At 39.2% G+C, this 22,362-nt stretch overlaps 1 protein-coding gene across 1 annotated transcript; it reads right to left on the reverse strand.

Moving 5' to 3' along the window:
- Positions 1-861: 861 nt before the first annotated feature.
- Positions 862-1,434, reverse strand: LOC142639320 (uncharacterized). Its single transcript, XM_075813523.1, has one exon. It carries the CDS (start codon positions 1,432-1,434, stop codon positions 862-864), a length of 573 nt encoding a protein of 190 aa, XP_075669638.1.
- Positions 1,435-22,362: the final 20,928 nt, after the last annotated feature.

Raw genomic sequence — 22,362 nt, forward strand, 5'->3', positions numbered from 1 at the left:
GAAGCTCTGAACAGCAAGAACTAGTTGATCACCCACAATATCCCAGTAATGCTTATAAAAAAGGGCTGGAAATCCATCTGGACCTGGAGCTTTAAGGGCTTTCATCCCAAACACTACTTTTTTGATCTCATCTCTAGAGGGGACTCTACAGCTCGATTTTCTTCATTCGAAACACAAGGTTGAATGAGATTCTCAAGATTCTCGGGGAATTGAGGATGGCTAGAATTGTACGAGTGGAGAAATTTTCTAAAAATATCTTTGGATATCCTCTCGGTCTCTAATCCACGACCCATCATCCAACTTAATCTACGAAATGCAATTCCTCTCGCCTTCTAATGATGGTTGAGAGATGGAAAAATTTGGAATTACGATCCCCTCTTTAACCCACAACTCTCTAGACTTCGCCGTAATCGCGGAGTCTTCTCTAGTTAACCAATCATCTAGCTCTAAATTTAGAGAGGCTTCAAGGTTCAAGTTCTCTCTCGAAGGAGCGACTTGTTGAATCTTCTTAATTTCGTCTTGGAGAGATTTGATTTTTCTTTTGTATTCCCAAAATTTTCCTTATTCCACCGTAAGAGATCACGAGAGGTCACTGAAAGCTTTTTAGCTAGCTTAAAGCCTTGAGAACCCTCCACCCAAGTTTGCCAAGCATTTTCCACCACTGCACAACTTTCCATCTCCTTAGTCCACATAGCTTCAAAACGAAATGGGCGCGATAATACCTGAGTATCTAAATGAGTATCAAGCATGATTGGATTGTGGTCCGAGTTGGAATTTCACAGGTGTCTGACCCCAGCTATGGGGAATAAGGTCTGCCACTCTTGATCACACAAACATTGGTCCATTCTTTCTTTTATATTGTCAAAGCCTTCCACCTCTATTAGACCATGTGAAGGATGGACCAATAAATCCAAGATCAATAGAACCTGTATTCATCATAAAATCCTTAAGGCAATTCACTGAGCTTTCTGCCACTACTCTGCCACCACATTTCTCTTTTGCCCGCTTAATACAGTTAAAATCCCCAATCACAACCCAAGGCCCCGAGAAGGAGGATACCATATTCTCTAGCAACTCCCAGAATTTTTTCCTTTTGGACCTTTGGTATGGACCATAGATGACAAAAAGAAGCCATGGGGCTTCAGGGGGGTCCGAAAAAACTAAAGCAACTATCATATTCTTATCAGAGAAAACTACTTCTAACTCAACACCAAGTCTCCAAAAGAGGGCCAGACCACCAGATTTCCCATTAGAATCAACACACCACGAGTCTACAAACTTTAACCTATCACAAATCTTATTTATCTTTGGAGATTTTATCTTTGTTTCAGAGAGGAAAACAATATCCGGATTTGATTCTCGGATTAGCTCCTTAAGAGCTCTAACTGTCGAGGCTTTACCAGCACCCTGACAGTTCCATGCAATAGTCCTCATGGCGAGGTGGGGGGCATGATAAGGCCCGCCTCCTCGGCCATCGAAGATACGCATGGAGAAGAAGAAGAAAAGAAGCAAGAAGAAGTAGAGGTACCATCCTTACAATGTTTTAATTTCTGAGCTCGAGAAACTGCCTTTGCTCTAGCTAGTGCCTTGAGGGATTTTTTCCTGTTCACGTAATCACGTTCGCTTGCCATGCATATGGAAAATTAGAAAGCATCTAATTTTTTAGATACGTCGGCCTGGTAAAAAGTGATGGTTTGACATCTTGTTGGTCTCTGAAAATGCACTGGGAGGGGAAAAAAAAGTTTCGTAGACCATTTCAATCAGGGCATCCAAAAATTCATGTTTATTTTAGCATTAAATTCTACTTTTTTTTATCCATTCATGTTCTTCATCATTAGAATACTTAAAGAAATATCTGATGATAAAGACCTATCATCAAGAACAGGCACCATAGATTAAAATTTTCTCTAAAAAAAAAAAAATTACTTAAAAAAATATTAAAAAATTAAATGGAAAATGAATGGTATCCGTGTAATTTATATAGTACTGGTAGCAAATATGAAAATTTACATAATTATACACTGATTGATGTGAGATATTTATAGACAAAACTGAATAAATTGTACACATTATTCTATTATACATCCACTAATATAATTGCTCTTAATAGAGTTTAAAACTTGTTTATCAAAATTTGTCACCCTTCAAACAATTTGTTTAAAAGTACTTTCTCCTCTGTTTGTAGTAAGAGTGATGGTAGGGATGCTATAGACTTTACTATACAAACATCACAAATTCACATTTCACAAATCACAAAAATATAATTCAAAAATTAATTTTTTATTGTGTGTTGATGTGGCACCAATCATATTTTTGTCATATTAGTTTGTAAATTTTTTGTAGTAGTGTTAGTGTTTTTCTTATAATAAATATGAGTTATAAATTGAACTAATTGGATTCAAGTATAATAATAATAATAATAATAATAATAATAATTAACATGGGTTTTCTAAGGGAGGTTGTTGAAATGTGTGAATGAGAGAATTTTAAAAAAAAAAAATTATGTTGGATGTGGCATGTTTTTTACGATAAGATTATTTCTCCGTCACGTGTCGTCCATATGGATAAAGATCGGAAGAGAATTAGAGGATTCTTAATAAAAGGGAGCATACCCCAAAAGTGGCTCAACGTGGATGTTTTTGTTGAATTAAAGTGAAAAATAAAATTGATGTTGAGATGCAGAAGTATGAGAGAAAAAGAACACAAAGATTACATGGTTTAGCATAACAACCTATATTCATGAGATAAAATCTTTAGCGACTACATCTTACTATTTGTATTGTATGTTACAAACCCCAAGTAGGGTATTTAAAAAGACTATAGGAGTTAGCGTTAGCCTTACATGGATTTACAATATATTTGGATCGCTTAGACCATTGCATTAACACATAATATACCCATATCCTTAACAGGTTTAATGGTTTATTAATTCCATTTGAAATCAGCACAAACAAAAACATGGAGATTTGAATAATGTTACAAATAATATTTTTCAGTTTTCAAAATAGTTTAGTTGACACGATTTTATTTATTTTTATTTATGCATTCTTATCACCAACATTATTTTATTATTTACCATTAAAAAATCTTTATCTTGATAATTTTGAAACATTTTGTTAAAAAAATTTATTTGTGTAGAGTTACTTGAGACATTTTGGCTTCAATTCCTCTTCTTGATGCAAAAGTATATTATGTTTCGGATGTATACATCCTCCTTCTTCCACTAGATGCGACACAATTTGGAGATACCCTTATGTCCTGTCACATATTTCAAGAGGCAACCCACAACTTTCATCCAAAAAAAGGAAAGAAAAAAAAAGAAAAAGAAAAGAGTAATGCTATATCTGCAATGTTTTCATAAAATATTCATTAACAAATTGTAGATGATAATGTATTAGTAATTTTTATTTAGGCTAATTATTAATGTCACTTTTTTATTTCCAAAAGAGAAGGAACCCTCTCCAAAAAAAAAAAGAGTTGAAGCAATAATTTCTACCTAAAAAAGGCAGTAATTATCTTTCATTTCCTGTTCATTGTTACTATAAGCCTGTCTAGTAGTAGTTTTTAAGTATTGTTGTTCAGTTTTCAATGTTGTAGAAATATGTGTTTGAGTGTTATAAAAATACGCGTCAGAAGTGTTATTATTGTTTAAACACTGAAAACCATTATTTAAAAGTAGGTACCAAATAGCATCTAGATTTCACATATTTATTGCATAGCCTCCAAAAGACAGTGCCTCCTATACTAATTTCATTTGAAAAGATATAGAACTGAACTACATACGTGGCATATTTTTCTTCACAATACAACTATAAAGTAAGTAGCTAACCAGTCATGATTATATAGTTCAACATTTATGTTAAAATTTAAGAGATAAATTGCCCGAGCAAACTTTTGTGACTTTTTTGGGGCTAAATATATAAACTAATGTGGTTGTAAGATCACCGTGATCTCATCACGCATGTGAATATGCAATAAATAAGACACTCCGGTCCTAGAGTTTTACATTAAAAAAAAAAAATTCTCAATTTTTTTTTCCACAATTGTTAATATTTTTTTGGCAAAAACAGCATTTTAATCTTCACATTTTGGTAGCAGTCAGTTTTATCCTTATTATTTTCAACTTACAATCAATTTGGTTTCTACCGTTAACTCACTAACGGAAAACGCCTACATGACTAACGGTATGCATTATTAGTATGCTTAATGTTGATGTGGTTACTTATATAATAATAAAAAAATACTAATTAATGTTAAACGGTACCACATTAATATTTTAATTTAAAAAATTAAAAACAAAATAAAAAATGTAAAAAAAAAAAAGAATTCCTCCTATGGAACTGCTAAAACCGAAGCCACTCATTACTAAAAGAATATCATCAAACATTCATATTCATGCATAAAAAAATATCAACGCACATTCAAACTCTCACACCGCATATTCAAATCCCTGCATTTTTGTCTGTCTTCCATCACAATACTACATACTCACACCATCATTGTCAATGAAGCCCAAGCAAAGAAGGACCAAATCGGACAATTGCTTTCAATCATCAACAGCGGCACCATTGATGGCAACGAATACACCATGGCCAGTCACTCTCATCCCTCACCATTCACCGCCATGAGACACCATTGAGATGGTCTCCTTGCTCTCTTGCTCTATCTCTACTTTGCTTGGACTACCCACTAGGTTTTTTCTTTGATCTGTGATGGTGTAAGGGTTTGGGTTGTTTGATGGTTCAAGATTTTGACTTGTCAGCATTAGGCATGCTAATAGTGCACACCGTTAGTCATATAAGAATTTTTCATTAATGAGTTAACTGTAAGAACCAAATTGATTGTAAGTTGACAATAACAGGGACTAGATTAACTACTATCAAAATATATAGACTAAATTGATTGTAACTCTAAAATGTAGGGACCAAAATTGTTTTTTGCCTGTATTTTTTATTATTATAAAGTTTCAACTTATGACGTCCGCTTCTAATAATTGTGCTCATTATTATCAGACCAAGACACCTATCGATTTTTTGTATAAACGAAAATTGAACCTCAAATCCTTTATTCAACCAATATAGTAAATTGTGATTGGAGTAATATTATTTTTATATATGTCAGTGATATACTTTTATTATCACAAATCAAAATATGTATTTCGGTAGTTGTAAAAATTGTTATATATTTATACTTGAGTCATTTGGCAGAATTTTGTTGAGATGAAAGTTTATCATCACTTTATGATATGTGTAAATTTTCTAAAGAGAACAACAAAAAGAGAGAGAGAGAGGGGGATTATTTGGTATTGGAGTTGCCAAACTGAGAGTAAAAGGTTGGAACTATTGAAAGATTTAATTAAAAATAATCCTAAACCCTAATAAAAAATTTACAAACCATCCTAAACCCTAAACCATAGTAAAATAAAATTAAAAAACCACCCTAAATCCTAAACCCTAAACCTTAATAAAAAAAAAAAATCAACAAACTATCCTAAACCCTAATAAAGATCTACAAACCATCCTAAACCCTAATAAAGATCTACAAACCATATAAGTAATTAGTGCAATATGTATAGATATATAATTAACACATGAAAATGAATTTATCTCATTTAATACATAAAAAATTAATTAATACACTAACATAAATGCAAAATTTTTATTTTGATGGATTGAAATTTTTTGTTTTGAAATAATTTCAACCTACAGCGTCCACTTCTGATAAATGAAAAGATTTCTCATTCATTATCGAGGAATGTACAACTTAGTATAATCTTTAACCACTATAATTAAGTTTCTTGCTTTTATAGAAACTAGACTATAAGGGGTTGAGTGATAATCTAGTAGTAATGTGGTATCCTTTGTAATATTACATCACTCAATATGGGTTAGGTTAAAGTTATACCTGATATAACTTTAAGCAATATTATACCACTCAATATTTTTTTAATTGAATGTGAATTTTGACAAATTCATGGCTGGATTTACATTATCTTTGTATATTCTCCATGCTTGTAAAATCTCAAGATAATCAAATATCAGTAGAAATGTGTCATCAATCAATTATTAAAATTCAAGTTTTTATAATTTAAAATAATTCATAAAAGATAAGCTTACGAATCAAATGATAAATAACATACGATTGGAATGAAATTTGGCATATATGTTAAGAACATATAGAATTTATAATCCAATGGTGAAAATTTTAAAATAGTTGTCAGTATTGTACGATATGCATTATGTATTGTGCACAAAAAAGTTTTGTATTGTAAGTGTTCAAGAATTATACAATACATATGTACATATCTTATAAATCGTATTTGTGAGGATACTTCCCCAATTAATCGGATTTATCCGCTTTGGGGAGCCAGTCCCTCACGGTTTATCGGCTCGTTCCCGAGTGCAGGCAGGATTTTCACCTGGACCAAGGGTAGACCTTGTAATCGCAGGCTTGACACCAAGTGGTGGTACACACATGGTCGCTCCAGAAGCTTATAAACCATGTGTGGGAGGGAACTCTAACCGATGTGGGACTTGGTGTCAAGCCTGCGATTACAAGGTCTAGCCCTTGGTCCAGGTGAAAATCCTGCCTGCACTCGGGGACGAGCCGATAAACCGTGAGGGACTGGCTCCCCAAAGCGGATAAATCCGATTAATTGGGGAAGTATCCTCACAGTATTGTATCATTGAATCATACGTATCATACAATACATAAACATAGGGGCTTAAAATGAGTTTTTTGTTCAAATTTGTGGTTCTATTTAATTTAAACAACTTATTAGACTTTTTTTTAACATAAAATTATTGGGACACTTAATTGAGTCCAATAAAATAACATATCCATGGGTTTTTCTTGCTAGTATTCTCTTTCTTCTACAAAATTTGGACTACATGTACACTTGACACTTTACTTTAATATTTACAAATTTGTTTTGTATGCTATGAATAATGTATTAAATGAAAATATAACAATTTTTTATTTATTTTTGTTATCATTGTTATAAGTCTAAGAAGTTATAATGCCAAGAAGAAATATAGAGAAAAAATTATTAGAATAAAAGAATAAGAAAAGATACAGTAAGTGCTAATGATGATGAAGAAAATGTCAATGAAAAAAAAATAATTTTACAAGATGATGACTATGATGATATTATTGACTTAGATGAAGTTGATTAGACAAGATGATGAAGATAAATTATTATGAATAATGCTAGAGATACAAACTATTTTACAAATTGTTGATGTGATGAGTAATTATTGGTAAATGAAAATGTGATATTAATGGTAGGCCTACATGAAAACCAATAAGAGGTTGGTCACATCAACATTTTGTAAAAATATTGTAAAATAGTTTGTGACTGTAGCAATACTCAATTATTATTTTAGCTCATATATCATATATTTTTAGTTTTGAGTTTAATCAATTTGAATGTGTATGTTATAAATATATGTTAATTTGACTTATTTAGATAGCATTTATCTAATATTATTACATAAGTAATGATTAAATTGGTCATTAGTTGAGTATATTCCGAGTTTATAATGAAAATCTATAATCTTTTATAATTTTATTTAATGTTTGTGTATCTTATGATATACAATACGATATGATATAATAGACGATACTGAAAAATAAAAAAATTGATTCATGATACGAATCATGTGTTGACAATTAAGTGTACAACATAGTTTCCAATTCTAATCCATTGTCTATTAGAATGAAATATTTTGGTGTCGGTCTATACTGACTTACTATTTCAAGGCTACCTCTAATATTATATAACACAAATACATAAACCTAATAGATTTTCATGACATTTTGTTATACCATATTAAATTTTCAATTCATGATCAAATAATGTATAATCTTAATATCATTGTTACATAACATGTCACGAGTAAAGTGAATAAAAAAAACATTTTTAATGAAAAAAAAAAGGTGAGTAAAGTGGCCAAAAAAAAAAAAAAAAGCAAATGCGTTTATCAAAAAAAAAAGAAAAGAAAAGAAAAGCTTTGTTTACATATTGACTAATATCATCATATCAGTTGAAATTTAGCAAAATGAATTGGAATAGAATTGGCAACCACTTAATAATTTTCTCATTATTGTTTTTAAAAATATATGCACCATAACACTCAACCTACAAAAAGTCATATACCATTACACGTCACTTAGAGCATCCGTAGCAGATGTGCTAAATGTGTCAAATGCCAAATATTTGGCACATTTGACACACCAAACACAAAAATGGAGTTTTATCAGATGTTGCAAATCACAAAAATTATGCCATATTGCAACAGTACCGTGGCAAAAATGCCACGGTACAGACAACAATGGCAAAATGAAATATTATTATTTTATTACATTTTTCTCTCTCCTCTTCCACTGATATCTCTCTCTCTGTGACTTTATCTCATTTCTTCTCTCTCTATCACTCTCTATCTCTTCCCTCTCCTCCCTACTCAAGAAGGTTGATCAAGATCACTCTTAAGAAAGTTGGCACCAATCTCGCCACCTCACTTTCCAGTCCTTGCCGCCGATCTCATTCTCCACAGCTCGCCGCCTCATGCTCTAGCCCTCGCCACCGACATCCACAGCCCTCACCGCCTACCTTCAGATCTCTCTTAATCGGGTTGTGGGTGTGAGATTTGGGATGGGTTTCGATGTGGGTTTTGGGTTGGCGTTGTGGGTCAGTTGGGCTAGGGTTTTAGGTTGATTGTTGGTTGAGTTTGGGTCGGCGTTTTTTCATCTCTGGTTTGTTGATCAATCGAGTTTTTTTTTTCCCTCTTTTTTTGAGGTTTTTGGATTTGGAATTTGCTAGTGTTGTTGGTGTTATTGTTGTTGATGTTGTTGGTTTGTTGGTGTTGGTGTTGGTTTGTTGCTGTTGTTGCTGTTGATGTTGTTGCTGCTGTTGATCGGCGTTGATGTTGTTGTTGTCGTTGTCATTGATGATAATAGGTAGAGATAATATATTATTTTATTGTGTAGTAAATATTAATTTAATATATAGAATTGAATTTTACAATATCTGATAAATGAGATGTTGTAAAATGATGTGGTAAAATAATAAAGTAGGGTTTTGGTATTGCAAAATGGCATTTTTTTTTTTTTTGCAACATCTGCTGTGGATGCTCTTATATATATAGTCTTTATAAAGACTCCAAGTACTTAGCTACCTAACAAAAGAAAGAGGATTCAATTAACGTATTCTAGGATGAACTACGGTTGGATTTGGATAGAGTTGAAACTCACTTTCAGTTGTGTCTACGTCCAACTCAATGGATTTCGTGTACTGTTCACAAGACTCACAAATACTTTTTTCAATAAAATTTTCATTAAAATTGAGTCACATGGCTCTATTTATTCATTTAAAAATTATTTTACTATAGTATTTTCAGTTTTTAATTTTTAGCAATAAATGGTACTATTCACACATGATGTTGTAAGTGTGAAAATGTGGCTTGAATTAAGCCTATTCGGCTAGCTACAAGCCTACAACCTAATATTTGTTCCATTCCGGGCGAGATTATAAGAAAGTGCAGTTTCGGAATTTAAATAAAATTTGCGGCCTATTTTGTCAAATCTGGCACCTATATATACATATTGTTTCGGCTAGATTGCATTGTGAATGGTAAATGATAGGGTGCTGATTTAGCCTATCTCCAAGTCGTCCATAAGGTCGTCCATAACCCGGTTACCATCGTAAACACCCTCAGGAACTTACCCAGAATTACCTCGTCCTTGTAAGAAGAGTTCTGGACGAGGTAAGCATCACCAGAAGGATACACTCGTCCAGAACGCCAATAACCTCGTCCTGAAGGAATTCGTCGGTTAGACGAAACTGCCCCTCTGCGCATACCGACACATTCAAGGGGTCCCGGGTGACGAGGGTACTATACTTCGGCCAGGGACGAGGTACCATACTTAGGGAAAATCTCCCGGCATGGCGTGACAATCCCTTATCCCACGCATAACCGCCGTGTATCCGTTGAGCAACGAAGCATAACTCCCGAACGGTTATGCAAGTTACACTTGACTCCTACCTCTCCTCGAATCTAGGAGAAGTTCCAATCTTGATAACCGCTTTTTGTAAGGACACTATAAAAGGGGTTTGTCTCGACAAGGCCAAGGTACGTTCATTTTGACACCAAAAAAGTTGGAACTCATAATATGGAGAGAAAAACTAACTTCACCATCGGAGGGCTTTCGGCAGGCGGCCCGGTCGCCTTTGATTCGCTTTTCTTTTTTCAGGCCGCAGAACGAACCAGTAGTCCTTTCAAGTCCGAAGCATCCAGTCTACTGATCTTCTTTGCATCATCAGTTGGCGCCGTCTGTGGGAAAATGAGTTATTTTATCCCAGACAAAATGCTGAATGGTTCAAACAAGATCAAAGGCTACCAGCCCAGGCCACCAGGAGAGTAGGGATGCTTCCAGCAATCCCCTTCGCGATCGTAGATCGGCACCTGTGATGCAACCGCCTTCTATTCAGCACATACAATCCATGGCTGCCGCTATGGCAGAACTGACGCGTCAGAACCAAGAGTTGAATAAGGAGATCAACCTTAGGAGGCGTCAAGGACATACGGAGGGAAGGGCCCCAAGTCAGGAAGGAGGAGGGGAAAATGTAGAGTCCGAAGATCAAACAAGGGGTGCCGCTTCAAGAAGGGTGCCACACTTGGAAAAAGAAATGGACCAGATGAGAAAAGCCATGGAGGAAATGAGGGAAAATATGAGGCGAGCAAACCCAGTAGATGATATGGTCCACCGAACGGACTCCCCTTTCACAGCTTCCATCAACAGTCACCCTCTACCCCCGAAGTTCAAAATGCCTTCTCTAGACTCGTACGATGGAAATCGCGACCCTTGCGATCACATTGCAACTTTCAAGACGACCATGCACCTACAGGGGGTCCCAGATGAGATCATGTGCAGAGCTTTTCCCACCACACTCAAGGGACCAGCGCGAGTGTGGTTCAGCAAGATTCCCCCAAACTCAGTGGAATCATTTGAAGAACTAAGTAAACTGTTTGTCAACAATTTCATTGGAGGACAGCGTCACAAGCGTTCATCCTCTAGCCTGCTGACCATAGAGCAAGGGGACAATGAGAGTTTGCGGTCTTTTATCACCGGTTTAACAGAGAAGCCTTAACGAGTGGACGAGATGGATGACAAGTTATTGCTGGCCGCTTTCCACAATGGGGTTAATTCGACTTGTTCATTCATAAGCTCTACGAGCGGGAACCACAGAACTATGGGCGAGCTTGTCCATTCAGCCAGAATTTTATGAATGCTGAAGACGCTATCATAGCCAAGAAAAGAAAAAGGGCAGAGCGCTCGGAAATGGGCCACCATCGCTATCCGGACCAGGGACCTCGTCCAAAGAAAGTTCGAGTAGACGAGAGAAAAGATAAGGATGGTAAGAAGGCCAGTTCCTCCACGAGGAATCAGCAATATACGCCCTTGACTATGCCGTTAGAGCAGGTTCTTATGCAGATCAAGGATGATCCGTCCTTGAAGTGGCCAGACAAATTGAAGGGGGACCCCAACAAGCGTAATAGGAGCAAGTACTGCCGTTTTCACAGGGACCATGGACATGATACGGATGAGTGCTTTGACTTGAAGCAGCAGATAGAAAATCTTATTAGACAGGGGAAATTGAGGAACTTCCTTAGACGAGACCAGAGAGATGAGAAAATGAAGGCCAAGGTGGAAGAATCATCACGCCCCCCACTAGGAGAAATAAGGGTAATTATAGGAGAAAGCTCGACGGCGCAGTTGTCCAGGTCAAGAAAGACATACCTGAAGGTGGTGTAGAACATCCAACAGTCTGGACGACCTTCAAGGACGAGGGAAGTGGACCAGCAGGCTGTTACTTTCACGGACGAGGAGGCAGGACGAATTCACCACCCACACGATGACGCGATAGTCATCACCCTACTCATCTCTGACTACACGACCGTGAGAGGTGCGATAGACAATGGCAGCTCTGCAGACATTCTTTACTACCCCGCATTCCAACAAATGAGACTAGGACGAGATCAGCTTCGACCAGTGAACTCGCCGTTGGTAGGATTCGAAGGAATGAAGGTGCAACCTGTAGGCACCATCACGTTGCCAGTGGTCGTCGGAACATATCCGCAGCAGATAGCCAAGGAGGTGAATTTCCTTGTTGTTGATTGTGCGTCGTCATACAATGCGATTATTGGAAGGCCAACTTTGAACGCAGTTTGGAAAGCGGTAACCTCTACCTACCACCGTCCATCAAATTCCCGGCCGAGCACGGAGTAGGCTAGGTACAAGGAGACCAGGTTGGCTGCCGGGGAATGCTACTTAGCTATCGCGGCCATGGACGAGCACATGCGGGCGATGAGTATAGACGGAAGGAGGGTTGTGGCCGAGCCTTTGAAGCATTGGAGGACGTCCTTTGGACGATAACCAGCCCGAGAAGTCTCGAGTTGGGGCGAGCATGGAAGAGGGGGCAAAGCACGCTTTGATTCGGTTTCGAAGAAAAACCTCGATGTCTTTGCATGGAGTCATGAGGACATGCACGGCATCGATCCGAGCGTCATTACCCATAGCACGAACGTGTGCCCCTATTTGAAACCAAGTGCGTCGAAGAGAAGAGTTTTTGCTGCGAGCGAGACAATGCCATTAAGGAAGAGGTGCGAAGTTGGTCGCCGCGAAGTTTATCCGAGAAGTTCATTACCCGGAAGGTCGGTTGGCGAACGTAGTCATGGTTAAGAAAGCCAATGGCAAGTGGCGGATGTGCGTGGACTTCAGCGATCTAAACAAAGCTTGCCCAAGGATAGCTACCCATTGTTGCGCGCATTGACCGGTTAGTGGACTCGACGGCGGGTCACGAATACTTAGCTTTATGGACGCTTTCTCAGGGTATAACCAGATTCAGATGAATGAAGCGGATCAGGAGAAGACCTCATTCGTCACGACCCAAGGGTTGTATTGCTACAAGGTTATGCCCTTCGGTCTGAAGAACGCGGGGGTGACCTACCAAAGGCTGGTCAACCATATGTTCCGTCCTCAAATCGGACGAAATGTGGAAGTTTATGTGGACGACATGGGTGAAGAGCCGGGACGAGGATAAACATCTTGACGACCTTCAAGAAACTTTTGATACATTGCGACGGTACCACATGAAACTAAATCCGAGCAAGTGTGCTTTCGGGGTTTCATCGGGTAAATTCTTGGGGTTTATGGTGTCGCACAGAGGAATTGAGGCGAATCCGGATAAAATCCGGGGCGATGCGATAATGGAGCCACCGAAAAATATCAAGGAAGTCCAAATCTTCTTACCGGACGAGTCGCCGCCCTCAACGGGTTCGTATCGAAAGCTGCCGACAAATGCTTACCATTCTTTAAAATCCTTAGGAAGACTTTTGAATGGACGGACGAGTGTCGAGAAGGCCTTCCAGACTTGAAGACATATCGATGACCGCACCATTTGTTGAGTCCGAGTACGTACACGGGGAAGAGTTGTACTTGTACTTGGCGGTGTCCCCACACACGATAAGCTCGGTAGTCGGAGAAGAGGGGAGAATCCGGAAGCCGGTCTATTACACAAGCCACGCGATGAGAGGGCGAAGGACGATACCCGATGATGGAGAAACTAGCCTTCGCACTAATCACGGCTTCCGGAAGCTAAGACATTATTTTCGGGCACATGTCATCAACGTCCTGACAGACCATCCCATAAAAATGGAGATGAGAAAGATGGAAGCTTTGGACGGCTGCGGTCAGATGGCGTTGAGCTTAGCGAGTTTGATGTCAGGTACCTCCCGAGGAGCGCGATAAAAGCGCAGGCGTTGGTAGATTTCATTGCAGAATTCACCCCCAGTCAGGACGACCTGAACAAGGACGAAGGAAATGAAATGTGGGTGGTTAATGTGGACGGATCGTCCACATTGTATGCAGGAGGGATTGGAATTGTACTGAAGTCCCCTGAAGGCGACAAGTTGGAGTATGCGGTCCGTCTGCAATATCCAACTACCAACAACGAGGCTGAATACGAAGCTCTACTCAAGGGGTTGGAATTGGCCAAGTCCTTAGGGGCGGAATCGTTAACAATCAGAGGAGACTCTCAACTAGTCATTAACCAAGTAAATGGGATGTGTGATGTCAAAGAGGATCGAATGAAGAAGTACCTCAACAAAGTGAAACGCCTTGCCCGGAAATTTTCAGCCATAAGTTTTATTCAGTCTCGGGAGGAGAGAATGCGAAGCGAACGCCTTGGCAAAAGCCGCCTCGGCGGGGGTCGTAGACGAGTTCCGCGACATCCGGTACATGCCGAGCATAGACATCCACGACATACGGCGGAGATAGGAGGAGAAAATTGGATGAATCCGATAATAATCTACCTCAAAGATGGGAGGCTTCCAGAAGACAAGGATGAAGCGAGAAAGTTAAGGGTCAGGTCGGCTAAGTATGTCTTCATAAATGAGGTGTTGTACAAGCGAGGCTTTTCCCAACCCTACTTAAGATGCTTGGCTCCTGACGAGTCAAACTATGTTCTGAGGGAAGTTCATGAAGGATCGTGTGGAAATCACTCAGGGCAAGGTCCACTTGTCCATAAGATCGTCAGTCTTAGGCTACTATTGGCCAACAATGCGGGCGAGACGCTAAAACCTATGTCAAGGTATGTGATCAATGCCGGCGTTATAGCAATGTGCCCAGGCAGCCGTCGGAGTATCGGACCCCAATGACGGCCCCATGGCCCTTCGCACGGTGGGACTGGATATCTGGGTCCTTTTCCCATAGGAGTCCGACAAATGAAGTTTTTGGTGGTAGGGATAGATTACTTTACTAAGTGGGTAGAAGCGAGCCTCTTGCGGCAATCACTCGACAGAACGTGAAGAATTTTGTATGGAAGAATATCCTATGCGAAGGTTCGGAGTACCGGGGTATTAGTATACGACAACGGACGTCAATTTGACAACGCACCCTTCGGGGACTTACGCAATCATTTTGGCATCAAGAATCACTATTCTTCACCCTCCCATCCGCGGAGCAAATGGGCAAGCGAAGTAGCCAAACCGATCCCTCGTTGAAAATCATCAAGACTCGGCTTGAGGGGGCAAAAGGGATATGGCCGGACGAGCTGCCAGGTGTTTTTTTAGGCCTATAGGACGACTTCCACACGAACTCCGACGGGAGAAACCCCTTTTAAACTAGCTTATGGGAGTGAAGCTGTTATACCGGCGGAGGTCCATATGGCGAGTCACCGAGTGATGAAGTACCGGGGAAGGAGAAAGACAACGGGAACGGCTTCGCCTTGACCTCGATCTTGTTGATGAGGTAAGAATGGATGCGGAGCAAAGGACGGCAAGGTACAAAATCTCATGGCCGGAGACCGGCATGACGCCATGGTAAAAACGAGCGGTTCGGTGTCGGGGACCTTGTCCTTAAAAGGGTCTCCTTGGCGACCGGGAACCCGGCTCATGGAAAACTGGGACCCAATTGGGAAGGACCCTACAGGGTAATCAAGCGCAAAAGGCGGAAGGGTCCTACTACACGGAAGCCTGGATGGGCGGAAGTTAGAACATCCTCGGAACGTGGAACATTTGCGAAGGTACTATCAGTGATGAGCAAGGACGAATCAGTGGCAAAATTACAGTTGTGATTTGCGTGTTTACCTATATTTGCTTTTGCTTTTACTACCGTTATGGTGTGTTATGAATAAAAGTGCACTAGTTCTCGAACTTTTGCACTACCTACAAACTAGCTTATGAAAGACGATGCTATGTACTTATCTTAATAAGGCACTAGCTTATAAGCATGTGCCAAGTTTGTGAACAATGTTCATGTAATAATATGGTTTTCTTATATGTTTGAATTCCAGTTTCCCTGATAATACCCACGGACGAGGCAAAAGCCTTAGGCAATTAAAATCTCTGGACGAAGACTACCTCGTTCAAGCTTTCCTTTAAAACGAGGATAAAGCAAAGAAAAAAAATGCTAAGGCATGCTCGTCCAGGCTTTCCTTAGAAAAGAATGAGGATAAAGCAAAGAAAAAAAATGCAAAGGCATGCTCGTCCAGGCTTTCCTTAGAGAAGAATGAGGATAAAGCAACAATGCTAAGGCATGCTCGTCCAAGTTTTCCTTAGCCAGGGCTTACTCGTCTAAGAAGGGAAGTAGGCATTAACACCTGCGTTCTAACGACGAGCATATGGTCGAGACGGTCATGATCGTCCTAAGCTAATCGTCCATAAGGGCATCGTGTGAACAATCACCCAACACTGGGGAACATTGCTTAAAAGGCAATTGAATAAAATACACACACTCGTCCATGGAACAACAATAATGATAACTGAAAATAAACATTCATTAAACAATAAAAGGGTGAACGACCATCGTCCAAAAACCCTTGAGAAGTAAGCCTTGAAAGGCATTGTTTATAAAGCCGTCAAAAGTACTCAGGACGAAACAAATGTACTCATACATTTAAAAAAAAAGACAGGAAGAAAACACTTGAACAAATGATGAAAATTTTCAAACAACAGGCATCAGGCATTAGGGTCGTCTTCAGCAGGCTGGGTAGAGGCATCGTCTTCAACATTGACATCTTCAGAGCTAGTCTGAAGAAAAGAACTTGCAGCACCTCCAAGTTGAAGGACGATAGGACTGAAATCAACTTCCGAAAACTTTTCTTTCGCCTCCATGCGAAAGTCTTCAAATCCAGCCGCATAGTTGGCGTCCAGAAGGTCCGTAAGCTCGAAGCCACGAACTCCTCCACGGCCTCGTCCTTAGCCCTCGCGCAAGGGAATTGCTTAGCTCGTCGGTCTTCTTCGAAAGTGGTCAAGACGAGAGTCCTTTTCCCACTACATCGGCCTTTAATTCCTCGACGAGGTTTAGAAAATCCTTGGCCGCGTCCTTAGCCTCGGCGGCCGTCTCGGCCCGCTCTTGCACTCATCCTTGACTTCCTTGATCCTCCTCTCCAACGGCGGCCTCGTCTGTCCAACTCGGTGCAGCCTTGGACGCGGCTATAAACTTGGACATGGCCTGCACAAACAAATAAGAATTTTTGTATCAAGCAAAGTAAACAAGCATAAAAAGCTAACGACGGGAACAAATTTCTATCAGGTACCTTGAAAAGATCGTGGACACCCGAGTGCTCAAAATCTTTCAAGGACATGTTGTAGCATGCAGCCACGTCCTCGTCAGACACTGCCTGTTGGAACCTCTCCCAAGCCAAGCCCTCACTCTCGAGGAGGTTGGGCACAACATCAACGGGAGGTTGGGACGAGGCAGGAACGCCGATCTTGGACGGTGGAGTGGGAGCAGGCTCAGACGACTCCACGTCGAAGATCTGGACGGACGGTGGTTGAGGAGGAGGAACAGGGACAGCAGGAGAGACGACCCCAGACTTAGACGACTTCCTGTGCTTGGCCCTTCGACTGGGGAGGTTTTCAAGATTGATGGTTTTTGACAGGCTCCTTTTGTCGCCAGCAGCAAGACGAGCCCTAATCTCGGTGTCTTGCTTAGGACGCTTGTCTGCGACTCCCTTGCCTTTATTTTCCTTCATTGTAGCCATCCCTAAAATAAATAATAATAATAATAAGTAAAAAAAAAAAATGAAGGGAAAAAGAAGTGCAAGACGAGAACTCACGTCGACGGACAGTAATTTCGTGGGCTAAGGCTTCAGGAGAGGGCTCGGGGCCAAGTCCCCAAGTCGCAAGACGCTGCAAAGTGACCAAAGAGTGGAAGTCCCTCTCTGGATGAAGACGAGCTTTCTGGACGCGTCCTAGATGGAATTTGCTCAACGACGGCCTCCTAACACCTGCAATAAGGACGAGGATATTAGCTCAGAAAGATATATAATAAAGGTAGTGCTACGGTAGTGGTGAGCATACCTTCAGGACGAAGGTTCCCTAATTCTCCTGTATATGGGGGAAACGAATCCCTGCCCACCTCAGCAGGACGTCCTGCCCAAGGACCTGAGACGAAGAAAAACTCCGTCTTCCAACTCCTATCTGAGGTAACCAAAGATTTTATTATCCTACAGTCTTTTCTCCTGTGAACGGATAAAAGCCACGAGATTGACTAATTTCAGAGGGTTTATAGCAAAAAAGGAACTCGTCCACGGTGAGAGGACGATCCCCTTCAAAAACCTCTCTCCACAAAACTTGCATAGAAACAACTAGCCTCCATGCATTAGGATTTAGTTGACACAAACCTATACCTAACCTAAAAAGTAACTCCCTAGCGAAAGCATTGAGAGGAAGCCTAAGACCCCCTAGAAGATAGGCTTCGTAAACCCCAACACCAAAATGAGGTTGGCAACACCATTCATTACGGACGGCCAATCTGGGATTTAGCTCGTCCGAAATTTGGTACCAGCTTCGTAGGGATGCTAATTTTCTCTCGTCCGTCCTGGCCGGAGTCCCTACAGCACAGCTATAAACAGTCTCAACAACTTCGTCCCCCTTAGTGGGCGAAGAGGCACTAGAAGGGCCAGCCTTAGACCCTGACAACACTCTCGTCCTAAACTCTTCCTGGATAACTTCTAAGGGAACCCCAGGAACCCCAGAAACATACTCGTCTGAAGTATGACCGCTACTACTGCTATCACTACTAGAGCCACTATAGCTGGTTGTATTGCAATACTCGTCTATCTCCCTATCAACGCTATTGCTAGACGAAGAAAAAATCTCGGACATTGTGGAAATGCAAGGGAAACCTAAAGACGAGCGTAGAGAAAATACAGGCTCCTAGACGACGGAAACTAGGGACGCTGGAATACTCCTAGACGAGGCAACGGACGAGAGATGTCAATGAAGGAAATTTGAAAAATGGAGAGGGTATGGGAGGAAATCCACTATTTATAGGCGTTGAAAAGTAAGGCCTGAAACGAAATATCCAATCAGGAAGAGCCGCGTGGCAGCCTCCTCAAAAACCCAAATCGACACAACGGTTGATCCGAGTAAATAATGACGCGTGGCATAATTGGGGTACCCTTTACCTTGAGACACGTGGAGTACTATATTGAAGCGAGTCCAGAAACCAAAGCGTTTTGGATGACCTATGAACAGGGGGCAACTGATAGGGTGCTGATTTAGCCTATCTCCAAGTTGTCCATAAAGGTCGTCCATAACCCGGCTACCATCGTAAACACCCTCAGGAACTTACCCAGAATTACCTCGTCCTTGTAAGAAGAGTTCTGGACGAGGTAAGCATCACCAGAAGGATACACTCGTCCAGAACGCCAATAACCTCGTCCTGAAGGAATTCGTCGGTTAGGACGAACTGCCCCTGCGCATACCAGCACACATTCAAGGGGTCCCAGGACGAGGGTACTATACTTCGGCCAGGACGAGGGTACCATACTTAGGAAAATCTTCGAGCATGGCGTGACAATCCCTTATCCCACGCATAACCGTCAGGTATCCGTTGAGCAACAGAAGCATAACTCCCAAACGGTTATGCAAGTTACACTTGACTCCTACCTCTCCTCGAATCTAGGAGAAGTTCCAATCTTGATAACCGCCTGTAAGGACACTATAAAAGGGGCTGTCTCAGACAAGGCCAAGGTACGTTCATTTTGACACCAAAAAAGTTGGAACTCATAACATGGAGAGAAAAACTAACTTCACCATCGGAGGGCTTTCGACCAGCAGCCCCGGTCGCCTTTGATTTGCTTTTCTTTCTTTTTTCAGGCCGCAGAAAGAACCAGTAGTCCTTTCAAGTCCGAAGCATCCAGCCTACTGATTTTCTTCGCATCATCAGTAAATATTGGGACAAATTTAGACCCTAGATTTATTTTAAAGCGGAATTAATCAACTTTAACAAATTATTTACTATGAATTTAGATTGATTTCAAGATTAATTACCAGTGTAACATACACTATATAGTAAAGGATTTCTTTTAAATGATATTTTTTTGGTAATGATATAGGTCATGGTTTTTTTTTTTTTTGGATTAGGTAATTTGGGCTGGGATGGGTGTTGTTGTTGTTGTATTGTGTTTGGACTTTGGAGGGACCACGGGCCCAATGGTTGGGTCAAGTTATTAATTTGATTTGGGTTATTTGGACCAATTCAGATATTATTGGGTTCTTGGGACCAATCAAAAAAATTGAGACGGTTAAATATTTTATGCCCAGACTCTAAAATATGAAAATTTCTATATACTATTTTAGAGGCTCTAGGTCTACCCCATCACCATATGCGCAGTTGAATGTATGGCATAGATAAGTGGATGTGGATTATTAATGTTGGTTCGAAGTACTCTAAAGAAGTGAATTCTTAATCTATATACTTGTAAGCTTATCTCTAGTGTGTTCTAATTAGTTTCAATGCTCAATTGGTAGAACTTTTTGTTGTAGAATAAGAGATCTGGATTTATATTATGCCTATATTAAAAATAAATCCATTAGTATCATTATAAAAAATAATTATCATTAAGCAAGTGTCATAGATTTTAAATTCTATTGTATCTATTAAAATAAAAAAAGAAAAGAAAAAAGCTGGTCTCTTCCTCTCATCCCTTGCATTATGGAATATGTCCTCCTTCCATCAAACGAATTTGGGGTTAGGATCTTTGATTTCTAAATAGTAAGACAAAGTTTATCTTGATAGTCTCTTAGATCCATTTTGTTTTATGTTTTCTCTTCAAATGTTTTTTTTTTTTTTAAATCATAAGTTGTACAATAATTAAAACCAAATTCATGTGGATAAAGTGACACTTTTTGAACTACATGTAAACAGCGTAAAACCAGCCCAAATTGTAGGTGATTAAAGTGTAATATATAAATAATTTAAACATATACCTCTTTGTTTTGTTACCATTATAGGGTGGACAAAATTTGCGCAGGACAAAGCGGGGTATTGCTGGAAATTTTTTTCATCCCTATGAATTGCTAAGAAGTGAGGACTTTGTTTCTTATGTGAAGAAGCTATCTTTGCAAGCATGGTATTCCTATGAGTTGGATTTCAATCAAGCATCTCATTCACTACTTAGTCTCAATTAATGACTTCAAAAAAAAAACACATCTTTTTATTTTATTTTTGCTAATAAAAAAAATACATATTACTAAATTTAAAAGATTTTGAAAAAGTCAAAATATAATAATCCATAGCTTTGCTACAATGAAGAGAGAGAGAGAGAGAGATTAAGAATTTGTGAAGCAAATCATAGCTTTAGTCTAATATTTGTTTCTTGCTGGAAATATTAAAGTATGGACAAAGTTTTCTTCTAAATTGCTTTGGAGGAATCATTTCTAATCAATTAGGTGACAATTTATAAGATTATTTATATATATTATTTAAACTAGCTTGTAACTTATGCTTACGCACAGAAATGTTCAATTATAGTGGTACTAAATTACTAATGATATTAAGCATGGCTTATTAAATATATAATAATGAAAGAAATTAGGAAATATAATAAACTTATATTTACATCTATAATAATAATAATAATAATAAAAATTATCATTTGGTTTCGCTACTTAGGTATTCTTACAATAACCCTTCTCATCGATCAATATACATAGACTCTCTCAACTTATTGGGGGGAAAAAAAAACTTAATTTTGTTGTTACTTAGAATACAGAGGACACATTGTTTTTTTTTTTTTTTTTGAGAAAGAGGACACATTGTTTTTTATTGAACTGTTACAAAATAAATTTCATTTTTTTTATTGTACTGTTACATAATAAAATTAATGGAGATAGAGTATTTACATTCCCAATTGGTCTCCAAAGAAAATGGTAATGCTCTTGAATTCCTCTCTATTGGGCTTGTTCATGGAGATCAATGGCATCGTCAAAACTCCACTTTGAATCTAATTATAATGGCAACAAACAATTATCGTAAGCCCTTAGCATTTATGCTTCTTCAGCATCCAAACAAAACAATTTTTCTTTAATTGAACAATGACCAATCTGAGTGTGTTTATCTACTCAATTGGTCTCCAATGAAAATTTTAATGCTCACAAATGCCATTCCCTTGGGCTTGTTCACAGAGATTTAAGGCATCATTGAAAATCCATTTTGAAAAATCTAATTGTATATGAACAACAGCCAGTTAACATAAGCCCTTTTCACTTGGATTGCAGCACCTTAGGAAGTAGGGAATCCCAATTAAATAAGAATTAACAATCAAATAAACAGATTCAATCCCTAAATGCTTAAACTACATATATAATTCACAAGTATTTGAAGTGCTACCTATAAATTATTATAACTATTATATAATTTATATCTGCCAGTGAGAGTTACTCATTGCGTATACTAATAATGGCTTCAGAATCCCCCAAAGAAAGTGTCACCACTTCGTATGCCAAAGCATAGGCACATCTTGTGATTGTTCAATTAAAGAAAAATTGTAAGGCATATTTAACTATGAGA

Source organism: Castanea sativa, chromosome 6, assembly GCF_040712315.1.
Source record: "Castanea sativa cultivar Marrone di Chiusa Pesio chromosome 6, ASM4071231v1".
Classification (NCBI taxonomy): domain Eukaryota; kingdom Viridiplantae; phylum Streptophyta; class Magnoliopsida; order Fagales; family Fagaceae; genus Castanea; species Castanea sativa.

Coding starts and splice junctions, on each gene's coding strand:
- LOC142639320 (XM_075813523.1), bottom strand. CDS start 1,434: ATGAGGACTATTGCATGGAACTGTCAGGGTGCTGGTAAAGCCTCGACA.